Raw genomic sequence first — 13,426 nt, 5'->3', positions numbered from 1 at the left:
AGAGGAAGCTTTTTTATCCTGTTAAAAATAATAATAATAATTTGCGCTACATAACAGCATTTCTCATTTCGCTGCCCTCGGGCTGACGAAGGACAGCAGGGGTGGGGCGGGCGGTCACGGTGCTGCTTGGGAGCGAGTCGGGAAACGAGCGTTGTGGTTCGGATGTATTTTACATCGCGCTGACGAGTTTTTCACGGTGCTAATTACGTAAGGTCGCAGAATGGCCTTTGCGAAGCTTAAACAAGGGCTGGAAGTTCTGAACTACGCGGTTCCTTGCCAATACCAGCCAGGCGCCACCAGCACGCATGCGCACCGCCCGCCTTCCCTCACTAAAAATGGGCGCCCTGCGGCGGGGCCGCAAGTGAGGCGCCAGGGGGAGCCGTTTCCGCCCGCTTTCCATCACGTGACACGCGATCCGCGGCCGGCAGTCCTTACGGCAGCCCGATGGGGTCAGCCCGCCCGGTGGCGGCGCCTCACCTGAAGGGTGGTTGAAGGCGCCTTACGCCGCTGAACGATCCCCCGTCCGCCGGAGGCAGCGCAGGAGTACGGCAGCGGCGGCCCGGCCGGGGCAACAGGCGGGCCGGGCAGGGCCGAGCGCGTTACGCTGCGTCTGGGTGAGTGCGCGCTGCTGGGCCTGGAGGGAGCGCCGCCGAGCCAAGCCGTGCCGTGCTGTGCCCCCGCCACCTCCCGGCTGCCCAAGCCGTGCCTCCCCCTCCCCGCAGGGTCCTGGATCCACGGCCGTCTCACCGCGCTGTGTTCTCCAGCGTTTCCGGTGTGTTTCTGTTAAGGAAAAAAGGTTTGGTTTCTTTTCCTTCTTCTTTTTTTTCTTTTCTTTTTTTTTTTTTTTTTGCATTGAAACCTGCTAGGGGTTCAGGGGTTCCGGGAGGCGCCGGAGCCTCAGAGGTACTGCAGGCAGCGGGGGGAAGATCCGGGAGCGGGGCCGCGCTCAGCGTTCCGTGGCCGCGGTGTGCGGGGCGGTCGCGTCGGGCGGGGTGAAGGATCGCCGGAGTTCGGCGCCTATGTGGTTCGACTGCACCTTGTCGCTTCCCGACGTTGTCTTTCTGAGCCACTTAATGCCCTTTCAGAGCCACTTAATTCTGTAAGTATAAGTTTTAAAATCCTCGTTGTGATTTTTTTTTTTAGTGTCTTCTGAAATCTGCCTAATGCCTGTGACAGAAAGCAGTGGATGGTTACGTTCCTGTTGAACGGCTGGGCGTTTGTTAACGAGCCCCGTTTGAAGTTCTGCTGCTGAAATGTCACTGTTTGTGGTTTTGCTGTTCTCTTGTGGGGAGAAAAAAAATAAATAGGTTAAAAACTGAAATCGACTTGACAGAAAAAAAAAAAAGTCAGTGTTGATAAGCAGGTAAGAGTAAGAAGATATTGAGGTGCTGTATGTATTCCTCAGCAATTACCACGTACAGCTGGACCCACGCTGCACTATTTAGTTTCTAGTTTATATTTTATATAGAACAGCTGTTCTGATTTGTCATTTTTTGCGTGCGCTTTATCTTACAGCTGGGAAGCAGCAGTTGTGCTGACTTACACACAGATCAATGCCAAACTTCAGGGAAGCTGTGGTGTATAATAAACAGTGCTGCAGCGTTGTGATACCTGATGACAAACATCATAGCTGTCCTGGTACTTCAGAATAAGGAAGCAAACAAGCTGTGGGACGTCTGTAGTCTGGTCTTGTGAGAGGTGGCTGCTCTGTGTGCTGCCTCCAATAGACTCCAATAGTAATGGGGACTTTAAGGTCTTCTTAAAATTGATTCTTTGATATTGGCATCGTGATTATCTTAATGCTGTTGATCTGGAAGTGCTTTACTGATCATAGGCCCTGTTTGGGAAGAAGAAGTACCATTTGGAAAGTGGAAATACTGGAAGTCTCTACCTGTCACTGGCTGATTCAGCCAACATTTCATGAGAGAGACAAATGTAGTTTGCAAGTCTGAAGGACAGGGCCAAAAAAAAAAAAAAAAACCTGTAAGAATCCTGAAGTGACAGAGCTGCTTATGCACCTCTTGAGCTCCTTTAGACAGCATATGCATATTTTGAAGTATTTAGCAAAGTGGGCTGTTCCAATTCCTTTTATTTGATTTGATTATTCAAGGCCAGATTGGATGGGGCCCTGGGCAGCCTGGTCTAGTGTTAAATGGGGAGGTTGATGGCCCTGCATGTGGCAGGGGGTTGGAGATTCATGATCCTTGAGGTCCCTTCCAACCTGGGCCATTCTGTGTGATTAAATCTGTGTGTGATTTCAGGCACTTCCTTTAAGGATAGATATTTAAGTTTAAATAGAATGAAGACCTCCTTGATGCCCAGTTCTGCAATGTGCTGAAATGAGTGAGGCTTTGAGATGAATAAATGTATTTCATTTGATCTGCAGTGACTGTAAGTCTTGAAAGTAACATCAAAGATCCCAGGACAGATTGCTAAGTGGATCATGTCTTGGATGAGTGTATTTAATGCAGTCTTACTTAGACATATCCTTCTGTGTGCTTAATTCTGCTGTCTGAAAATTGCTGTCAGTTTGAGGTTTTATTGATAGGGAAGTATTGTTTCTGTGTGATATTGTCAAGTATTAGTCTAATTACATGGCAACGAATAAAGGGGTCGTCTGGCTTCTTTGCATGAAAATAGAATGTGCAAAACAGATGGAGGTGCCATCTGACAGGATCACAGAGGCTGTTTCCTTGGGCGGGTCCTGAGAGCAGATGCTCTTTAGTGAAGCACTGAGGGAAGAACCCAGGTTGTTTTTGTGCATCTGTGTGCACAGAAGAGCAGGTTATATTGGGTTGACCATGGTGGTATGCTGATGGCTGATGCGCAGCTCCCAAACACGAGGTGCTGTGTGTGGGCTCGTGCTGGTTGGTTGGTGATGTGATTCGTGTTCTGTCTCACCTGCACCGAAACATTTTGTAGTCAGGGTTCTGTGTGTTCAGCTTTCTAAGGCACAAGCAAAGCGCAGATGTAGCCCTGCTGTCAAAAATAGCAAAAGAATGTCGCTGTAATTATATTGGCAAAAAATGCCCTTTTGCAGGAATAGATTGCTTCACTTCGGGAGCCACTTCAAGCAGTGCCAATAAAAGATTTCTTGCTGGAGTAAGCTGTTTCCCGTGGACGGTTTTCCCATACTGACTGTATTTGCATACTGTGCATGTGCATAGATGTATACAAATAAATATTCCCGTTAACCCTAACAGTAAAAGTAACCGATGTCTCTGTCTGAGCTGAGCTACAGCTGAGGCCCCCAGCTGTTGACTGGCTGAGGTTTCTCACAAGTGAGGCTTCTTGCAGCTCACAGTTTCCACTGGGAGCTGCTCTGCAGCCTCATTCAAACTGTCTCTCCAGGGTTTCTTTCTTAACCCAAGCTACAGCTACTATCTCTATCAGAGCTACTGATGAGGTCCCTCGGCCACTGCCCCAGTGAAAATGTTCTGTCAGCCATTTGAGTTCCCTCTCTAGCCCATAGTTTCCATCAGTGGTCCCTTTCCTGCCGCTCTACATGCACAGCTCTAGGATTTCTTTTTCTCTCAATCTTAAACCAGAGAGAGATCTCCTTAGTTGCTTTCCATGCTTCTGTACATTGCTATTACAGCTCATGGTTTCCTTTTGGCAGGATGAGTGGGGCTGCGTTCCCATCACCAGCTGCTGAGATGGCAGAAATCAATCGTCTTCAGTATGAGATGGAGTACACCGAAGGGATCAGTCAGCGCATGAGGGTCCCAGAGAAACTCAAAGTGGCTCCTCAGAACGCTGACCTTGAGAAGAGCATCCCAGAAGGATTTCCAAATGCCAGTGTAACTATGCAGGTTCCAGAGCGGATTGTAGTGGCAGGTATGTCTGCATCTCAATATAGTAAAAACAGGCCAAAATTTAAATCCCCTGAATTTCTGAAAGGACAGAAATATATATTTAAAGAAAAACTTATAAAATGCTTTCCAATTCTCAAACAGTTGTTGCTCATCAACTTTGGCCTAGGAAGTACCTCAAATTTTGAAAATGCTTTGTGAATAGTTTGGTGTAACTTGCGAAGGAAATAGTTAACAAAAGAAACTTGCTTTCTATTGACAACTGATGTTCTTGCAGGTAATAGTGAAGACATTCCACTTTCCAGGCCTCCAGACCTCGACCTTCTTCAGTCTACTCCATTCAAACCACTGGCATTGAAAACTCCTCCCCGTGTTATTTCTCTTAGTGATCGACCACTAGATTTTTTGGACTTAGAAAAACCTCCACAACAAATGACCCCTCAAAATGAAGAGGCTAGTACTTATTTTGCTTTTTACCTGGTTGAGAATTTTTTTTCTAAAGCAAAATGAAATAAAGATTTCTCTGCTGTAGTGCAGGTCTATCTGCTGCAATCTAAGTTAGGAAAATACAAAATATCTTTATAAGCACTGTAGTTCTAACTGTGACCTTTAAGTTCTGTATTTAACTGACAAAATGACTGGTGGTTTTAATTTGCAGTTTTGTTATTGGAACACATAGTGAGATGCTATGAAACTGAAAGTCTGACAAATGATATAATACATAGAATTAGTGAGTTTTAACAAAAGTCTAAAAAACATACTTTAAAGAAGCATATGGCAGTGGCATGCAGGTGAATGATGTGTAATTGGCATCTTACAAACTGGAAAATACTAGTGAAGTTGTGCATCCTGTAGACTTGTTCATACTTGTGGCATTGGGTTGTATGGATTGATAACAAATGGATGGCAGTGAGTCTGGAACTTGGTTTTACATGTACCAGCATCAGATCCTCTCATCTGATGCCTTCCTCCTGATCACCAAGAGACCCATGGAAACACAGAATGGCTTGGGTTGGAAGGGACTTAAAGATCATCTAGTTCCAACTCCTCTGCCGTGGGCTGGTTGTCACCGCCAAATCAGGGCTCCATCTAACTTGGCTTTGAACAAGGATGGGATACCCACAGTCTCTCTGGACAGCCTGTTCCTGTGCTTCACCACTCCCTGAGTAAAGTATTTCTTCCTAACATGTAACCTAAATTTCCTCTCTTAGTTTAAAGCAGTTCCCCTTTTATCACTATCAGGCCACGTAAAAAGTCTCCATCCTGCTTATAAGCTCCCCTAAAGTACTGGAAGGCCTCAGTGAGCTTTCCCTGGAGTCTTCTCCAAGCTAAACAAACCCACTTCCCTCAATTCCTCATGAAGAGGTGCTCTGGCCTACTTCGTGGCCCTCCTCTGGACTGCTTCAACAGCTCCAGTTTGCCTTTGAGGACTGAACTAACTTAACTCTCCAGTGCTGAGTTTTTAGATCCTGGGATTTCCTGTCTTTCATCTCCCTTTTGTTCCCCTCTTGTGCAGGTTCGTTCAGTGGGAAGACTGAAGAGAGAACGTTCCATGAGTGAAAATGCTACTCGACAGAATGGCCAGCTGGCCAGAAATGATTCCATGTGAGTAAAGCAAGAGGGTACAGGGACACAACTACAGCTTTACTACATATCTCTTTTGCTCTTTATCTCCTCATGCTGTTTTTTTTGTTTTGTTTTACTAAGTAATGTTTTTGTATGCTGTAGCAAGTATATAATTTTGAACACTAGAAAGCTAGCATTTTTCTTAATTTCTATGCTTCTGGTACAGTGAGGGTTTTCTTGGAGTTTAGAGGTGGGAGTGTTTGTGGGCACATGGTTGTTTCATGAGTTATTGTGAATTGCTGCATTAGGAGATTTTTCAGTTTCTGAACTGGTGTAATTTTTTTTTTCGTGAATTTTCAGGTTATTTCAAAGAAATTGAGTTATTTGTGTGCATTAAAATGTTCCCAGTTATTGCTGTTGGTATCACATAATGGTTTGAATTAATAGACAAAGAAATATGGTTATTTCTCATGAGTGTGAGAGTAAGTCGTTTTTCATTGGTGTCTGTATACTTTGTGGATTGGGATCTGTGAGCATGTATCATCATCTCCTGAGACAAAAATGGCAAGTAGATTTAGAACTGGAAAGTTCATTTACTGATATCATCAGAGGTAGCAGTTCTTATGGTACTTTCTAAAGACATACATGTCTATATATTCCGATTAGATACAGTAGTCATTTGATTGCTCTCAGTATATTTTGAGTGATGGCATTCTTCCACCTGGCAATAATTTTACTTTTATTGCAGTGTAACACTTAATCTTCCTGTATGTGTATGTATTGATCAAAACAATTCCTAATATAGCTACCCTAAGAAATGCTGCTTTAATGAAAGAATCTGAGATGTGAGACCTAACAATGGGATTCATTCTGTGTTGGACAAATGAAGACTCAATAGTGCAATATTGCTAAACCACCTTAAATTTAGTTTAGGAAATAAGCACATGACCTACTTAGGGTTCTACTTATTTTTAGTGTTTAAAAAAAAAAGAAAGTAAACTGTCCTAGGAATGCCTGCTCTCTTGTATTTACAGGAGTACCAAGAGGTACTCTATATTCTAGGTTTCTATCTACCTGTGAGTCAATTTGTCTAAAACTGCTGAAACGTATTCAGCTGCCTATTTCAGGAATTACAGTTTTCCTTCTCTTCCTCCAGATCTTCATGGAAATACTGTTGCTTATCTTCCTTTTCTTAATCAGGCTTTTTATACAAGCTCATAGATCTCACATATCTAGATCTACTGAACTTTAAGTTCACTGAGCTGACGAACTCGAATTCACATCCATAAGCTGCTGATCAGCTCAGTCTCCAGGTGTTTTAGCAGCCTAGTAAGTGTCCAAGTTCCCTTTGACATTGGTCACCCAGTTAAAATATGTCGGACTGGATATGCTGGAACTTTGCCACAGGAATGACCTTCAAATGCCTGTTTGGTGGTTTGCATACAGTGCATGCAGGAATGGATGGTCTTCATGTGGTGGAAGTTGCTTGTGAAGAAGTTTAGCACTGTGATGTTACTTTTTCGATCCTTGCTGGAGGAAAAGCAGATGGTGAATGAATTCTTGCAATTTCTTGAAATCACTTTATCCATGCTCCCAACATTTGTTTGCGCTCCCTAAAGTCACGAGCTGCGTCTGCATAGCCTGCAACCTAGAAAACTAGCAAGAGCAGCTCTGCCTGGATGTGTCTCATCCCTGTGAGACTTCTCATGTCTGAATTTCTTCAATCCAGAAATCTTAAATTTGCAAAACTCATCTCTGTGCTTTACTATTCTACTATATGTAGAATTACTGGTTTAAAACTGTCTAAATGTTATTTGCCAACATAATTGCTTAATCTATTAGCAGTCCTTCAAAGAGGCTTGGCAGTGCAATACAAACCTGATATCCTCTAAATTTAAGAGGGACGTGATGAGTGAACTAAGTCACTGCTAATTTGCACGACTCCGTTTATTGTCTGCAAGAGCCAGGAAATTGTGACACATCTGGAGATGAGTTTTCCTGTTTTGATGCTTGTGCTAGCACCTGCATAATGTTAAATCCAGGTTATTTTACTAGGCTTTTCCAGTCTTCTGGAAGAATTATGTAAACTTACACAAGATTCTGGATCAGTCTGTTTTGTTTCTATGAAGAGTAACATCTAAGTGATACTAAGCCTGTTGTATCTGTGCTCTCTACTGATAATGTGGAAGAATCTGAATTTCTTCACTGCAGCATTCCACATTTGCTGGCCTGCAGAAAATGCATTTTTTTTTTTCTTATGACAGAAGTTATGCTGGGCCTAGCATATAGAACATCTGTTCTGATACCACTGAGATTCCTAGAAATGCTTCTTTTTCTGTCATCATTGCTGCTTTTGACGCAGTGTGGTCAAAAAAGAAAGCACTTTCAAAATGCTGTGGCATTCATAGCAATTCTGTCATTTCTGCCTCATTTAGCTTGTATCAATCTGCACGTGGAGAATGCAACTACAGACCTGGCTTAATGCTCAGGAGAATGTTCTATCAATACATATTATGAAAATACTCTGTTCAAGGTGAAATTCTGCATTTGTGTGAGCCGTGCCTTTTGCACCCAGAACAAAAGGCTTGGTATCTCTTGACTCTCATCATTTAGGCCTATGGGACATCTATTGCAAACAGCAAAAAAAAAAAGTAAGCTTTGTGGAAATAGAAGTGGTGATTCTATGAACAAAACTAATAGGATAGCATTCTGTTTTCACTGTGGTAGCCACTTAGAGACACTGCTGATGTGAATGTGTTCTGATGTTGAATGAGATAGGCAGTGCAAGCAAATAAGCCTGTTTGATGTTAATTATGCTACCTCAGATTGTACTGATTATCACATAGCCTGTATAGATGGCTATTTCTTTTAGAGACTCTTGGTAAACATGATTCATTTCTTCTAAACTTCATTCCCTTTGTTATTGATAATAAACTGTTTAAATAGAGACATTTTACTAAAAATGCATTCTTTGCACTACAGAAAACTTAAGTGTACACCTGTTATGTCTCATGTAACTTCAACTTTAATTTCTTTACCTGCCAGAAATAATATTGTTCCACTATTGTACAAATACACGAGAAACTAGCTGCTCTTGAAGTTCTTGTCTCCAGTGGTGTTGGCTGATAGTATTATCTTTGCTCTAATTATTGCAATGGTACAATGCTGCTTTATCAAAACTGGCTTGACTTTTAAGTTGTTTTCATGTTTAGGTAGTTCTGCAATAAAAAGTACTGCAACAAAGATCAGCACTTTCTTCCCATGGGTTTTTCTAGAGTCTAGTTCACATTTTCATAGGAAACACAGTCCCATCTTTTACACTCATTTCAAATTACATCAAATATTTCATTCTTATAAAAGTTGTTTTTTTGTCTATTTTCCTGATAGATGAGATAGCACTGAGTAGACTGCCCCTATTGAAAAAGCACATTGGATACTGCTGTGTAAAAACTTTATCTGCTTACGAGAGAGTATAATACTCAAGTTTTAATCTGCAACAGTAGTGTCTTCAGACAAAATACTCGCATGTACTGTGCAAAATTCCATTTCCTGACCTACAAAAGTGACAAAATCAAATGTTCTGGAATAGATTGAGGCAAAGGAATTGGCTGTGCTCTTTACCACTGTGTTCTCCGTATGATATAGATAAGGTTTTTTTTCCTCTTGTTCTTTGAGTAATTTTTTTTTTTTTCTTCACTCTCTCTTGTCATCCGTTTGCATGCATTTCCAACAGTTTGTTGGGAGTTTGGCTTTGTTTGAGAAAGTAATTCTCAAATGCTCAAAAACAAAAACAAAAATGGAGACTAACAAGTGGGCATCTCCTTGTACAATAACTTTCTACCTATTTAGCAATATTAACTGCTCTTTAAATGGCATTTTTATAAAGGATGCTTACTTAAGAGATTACAATTATTATTCAAGGTGGCACAGATCAGATACTGTCCCAAGAAATAAAATGCCACGGTTCCAGTCACCTCTTTCGACTAAGGATTGCACGTAAGCCAACATGTTACCTGGTATATGAAAATCAGAAGTGTGTTTTTAAGTATGTACCTCTCTGCAATACTAACTTTCACACTAAGTATCTGTAACTTAGAATATAAAATTGAAACAGCCTTTGCTACACTGAATATGTGGTTTCTATTTCTGTTGCATGCTTTACCAAGCTTTCCCAAATCACCGGTGTGAGAAACGTAGGGAGAAATAAGTGGTGGAGAAGGAAAGGCAGAGCTTCAACTAACAATTGATTTTATTAAAAAAAGAAAAAAGAGAGAAAAGAAAAGCTTTAGTCTTGCACTCTTGTTCTTAGACTGTGATTACCTGGAGAAATGAAGCTATTTCTTGTCCATTGCTAGTCAGTGTTGAATGCAAAGGTTCCACTGTGAATCATGAGTCAACAAGCCACTGAGATTGGATAAAAATGGGTAGATTGTGTGATTTTGGTTTCTTTTTTTTCCTTCTGCTCCTGCCTTTCCCTTTGAGCTTTCTAAGGAGATGCACTTTTCTATTTCATAGCTTGAGAAATCCTGTTCTTCATGCAAGTTATGGGGTAAAAGGTTGTGGTATGCACGTCTTTAATGATAGTGCAGTCTGTGGCTGAATCTAAACTAACTTCTAATTTAAATCTATTTACCCTTATTTGATATTCCTAGAACTAAGAGAAACAAACTCTGTATTTCTCACACCTTTTTAGAAGGCTTTGGGGACACTGCTGGGAAGGTAGACTGCTACTGAACTCCTTCATAGTAATTTCTATAATTCACTGTTCTGAAATTTACTGGTGTTTTTAACCAGAAAGTGCTGAAACAGTGACTGTCTGGGACTGAATGTGAAAACTGTTCTGAAATTTTAAATGAAATTGCATTGAAGACTAAGAACATTCCTCTACCAAAGGGTGTAGCTACAATTTCTGATAAGTAGTCTTGTTCAATGTTAGAGAATTATTTTTGTGTCATCTTGGCTGGTTTGTGTATCAGATGTTTACTTAACTAAATTGCTTTTCCATGGCTTCTGATGTAGTCCAAGGGGCTAGTGCATGCTTATAGATGAGTAATCCTGAAACAGGAGCACAGAGGAAGAATTCAGCTTCTTCATTTGCCCCCTGCATCCCATATTCACTAACTCTGAGATTTGAGCCCTTTATTTAATTATTCTTGCTTTCAGAAAGGAAGAAAGGTCTCTCCTAAACTGTGTACTTCAGAACAATAACAAAATTAGCAGTAGTCCTTACAGAAAAAATTTGACTAATTTAATGTTGCTGTGCAGTTTATTTCATGTCCAGGAGGAAATATATTCAAAGTAAGAAATGAGTTTTTCTCTAGTAAAAAGAACTCTTGAATGAAGCACCTCTTGAAGCTGCCCATAAACCAATGACTGTAGAGTATTTCAGTGAATTAGGAACTACCTGGTTCTGCAGTCTTTTTTTTTTTTTTTTTTTTCCTTTCCCTGAGCTGTGGACTTTCTACATGTCAGTTTCTTCTAGGGAATTTTGTGTAGTTTTAGTTCAGTTGTTGTTTGTTTGTTTGTAATTTTTCAGTATCTACATAATACTCTGCAAATAACATTACTAGGGTTATTTACAATAAAAGTATTTTGGACAATGTGAATTTTACAGTATTTTATGGTTTTCCATATGTTTATATACTGTCACTTCTTTAAAAGCTCTCATTCAGCCTAATATCTGAGATAATAAACAAGGAAAATTAGCTGTAGTATAACAACATATTATGACATCAAGCCTTGAGCTCTTTTTTCCTTTCCTTCAAGCTGGTAAATCCATACAGGAATAAAAAATCTCATGAATTTACTGCAGTGACAGTATTTCCCTGCTTGTAGTGATTTTTCTACTGACTATTGGGATTTCCAATGCAATTGAAGAAATAAATTTGTGGCTGTGACCACTGCTATTGATGGCAAAATAGAAATCATCGTAAATATGAAAGAGAGATCAATTCTGCAACTCATAGGAAAAAATATAGAAATGTTTATTTTTATTTTTTACTTTTGGCTACACTTATTCTGTAGCAACATGAGAAGGTATTTGCACTTTAGCTGATAAATGCTGACTAATGTCAGTCAAGCACCAGCCACTGCTGTCTTTGCATGTCTCTAGGAGCTTGGGATGGCTTTAACTGTTCTGTGGCTGAAGGGACATCTGCATAACATGCTTTGAATCTCTTTTCAATTGAATTTTCTTTCTTTCTCAGTTTTGTAGTCTTGCTGCCAGCCAGTCACAAAGCATCTCTGTTCAAAACAGAGCATTAAAGGGCTGTGACCCACCTGGAAATTATCCACATTTCAAACCCATTTACAATTGCTCAACCATTCAGGGTTTGATTAGTTTCATAAAAATGCTAACAAACGTGGAAAGATTTGTATTCTAACTCTGGTAACTTTGCCACTTCTATTTTGCATCAACAGTTCAAGGAGTGTTGAAATAAGAATGTTAATCTTGGAATAGAAACTATCCCAAGATTTAAAGGGTGCAGTGATGCACGCTTTCTCTTGTATGTATGTTGTATGTATGTGTTAATGTAAATGAGAAAGCTAACAGAAGTGACTTCCTCTTTAAAAAAAAAAAAAAGCGCCTCACTTAAGAATCCCTGATTAAAATAAAAGAAAACCTTGGTGTTTGAAGGGCAATGTGGATGATGTCAGGTTAAACTTGAGGAAAAATGACTTAATCAAATGCAGTTTATCAAAATTTGCTTCTGTCTGGTAGAGGTAAGGTTTGTATAATGCTTTAAACCAAAATGCTCATCCTTCCATCTCAATCCTCTGTATTTTTTTGTAAGGGTCTTTTTTTTTTTTTTTTTTTTTTTTTTTATCATGGCCAAAAACTCAGATCATGTAACTTATCCCTGGGATATGAATTCTGTGCTGAAAGGCTAGCAATAGCCTTTAAACATTGTTCATGTGCAAATCAAAATGCTATCTTGATCTTTAGTCACAACATGAAGAAAAAATTGTTAAAGAGTCTGTGAGGTTCTCCTTGCTGAGAAAACTTGTGCTTTTAAAAATACTTTCTCATTGGTGTCAGTGAGGACTTGTCTGCTGATTTTGCCAGGCACAGAATTGGCTGGGCAAGGCCTTCCTAAAAACTATGCAGTGTAACCCTTCAGAGTTGCATATGTGAACATAGCTCACAATTCCTTACACCTGGAATTTGGGGATGCCACCTTCATAATGCTGAGAGAAGGGTAAATTGAAAGCGAGCAATAAACATTTTGGAATGGGTGCTATCTGAAAAGTTTGGTGTTTTTTTTTTTTTTTAATTAAAAATCTGACTACAGTATTTCTTTCTTCATTTATTGTGCTTATATGAACAGTGTGACACCATCAGTGCAACAGGCTCGTGTCTGTCCTCCCAATATGTTGCCTGAAGACGGAACTAATCTTTACTCTGCTCGTGGCATTTTATCGTTTATCCAGTCTTCCACACGTAGGGCTTACCAGCAGGTCTTGGATGTGCTGGATGAAAATCGCAGGTGATTGGTTGTCACTGATTCTGCCAGCTTCTGCTGCTTTCATTTTCTTTCTCCTTTTAGTGGAGTGTGGTTTATGTTTACAAAATAATGAGATGAAATTATTTGCTTTTGCTTTCCTTTGCGTTCACTATTCATAAGCAATTTAATTGTCCAAAATTCACATTTCAAAATGCTTCTGTTTATTGAAATACAGCATTAAGATTTCCTTCCAAACAAAAATCGTAAGAGCTAATCTGCGACTGGGAGGGATTTAATTTTTCCAAGTTGTCAGGTTTTTTCTTCAATTAATGCCTGATCTCAAACCTGCAAATTTATTAACCTTATCTACTACTTTTATTTTGGTGAGTAATGGTGCAAATCAATAAGATTGGGTTGATGTTGCCATAAATCAAATGTACAGCAACTGGATATGTTTCTGTGCAAACGTACAGAAACTGGATATGTTTCTGTGCAAGGCATTGGCTGCAGATGCTGCTTTTGATAATATGTTGAGACTTTAGGCTCTGTCAGTTTGTATAATGAATACTTATCTCTGGTTGATACGTGACTGATGGTGACCAC

At 40.2% G+C, this 13,426-nt stretch overlaps 1 protein-coding gene across 11 annotated transcripts in view; it reads left to right on the top strand.

Moving 5' to 3' along the window:
- Window positions 1-444: 444 nt before the first annotated feature.
- The window catches only part of MFF (mitochondrial fission factor), a 20,741-nt gene continuing 7,759 nt past the window's right edge, over window positions 445-13,426 (top strand). For 2 of the 11 annotated variants that reach the window (XM_042820665.1, XM_042820664.1), the window contains exons 1-6: window positions 1,000-1,099; window positions 3,620-3,837; window positions 4,090-4,265; window positions 5,329-5,417; window positions 9,300-9,374; window positions 12,707-12,865. In XM_042820665.1, the coding sequence (XP_042676599.1) occupies window positions 1,020-1,099; window positions 3,620-3,837; window positions 4,090-4,265; window positions 5,329-5,417; window positions 9,300-9,374; window positions 12,707-12,865 (797 nt within the window). In that variant the 5' untranslated portion in view covers window positions 1,000-1,019. Of the gene's footprint in view, window positions 615-707; window positions 797-999; window positions 1,100-1,324; window positions 1,364-3,619; window positions 3,838-4,089; window positions 4,266-5,328; window positions 5,418-9,299; window positions 9,375-12,706; window positions 12,866-13,426 lie in introns of those variants that run through there. The other 9 variants (XM_042820669.1, XM_042820666.1, XM_042820675.1 and 6 more) reach the window with 8 other exon arrangements.

This window comes from Centrocercus urophasianus, unplaced genomic scaffold (genome assembly GCF_019232065.1).
Source record: "Centrocercus urophasianus isolate 14NV4802_14NV808 unplaced genomic scaffold, USGS_Curo_1.0 seq_19, whole genome shotgun sequence".
Taxonomy (NCBI): domain Eukaryota; kingdom Metazoa; phylum Chordata; class Aves; order Galliformes; family Phasianidae; genus Centrocercus; species Centrocercus urophasianus.
The sequence above is the reverse complement of the archived record's forward strand: the minus strand, read 5'-3'. Positions and strand labels throughout refer to the sequence as shown.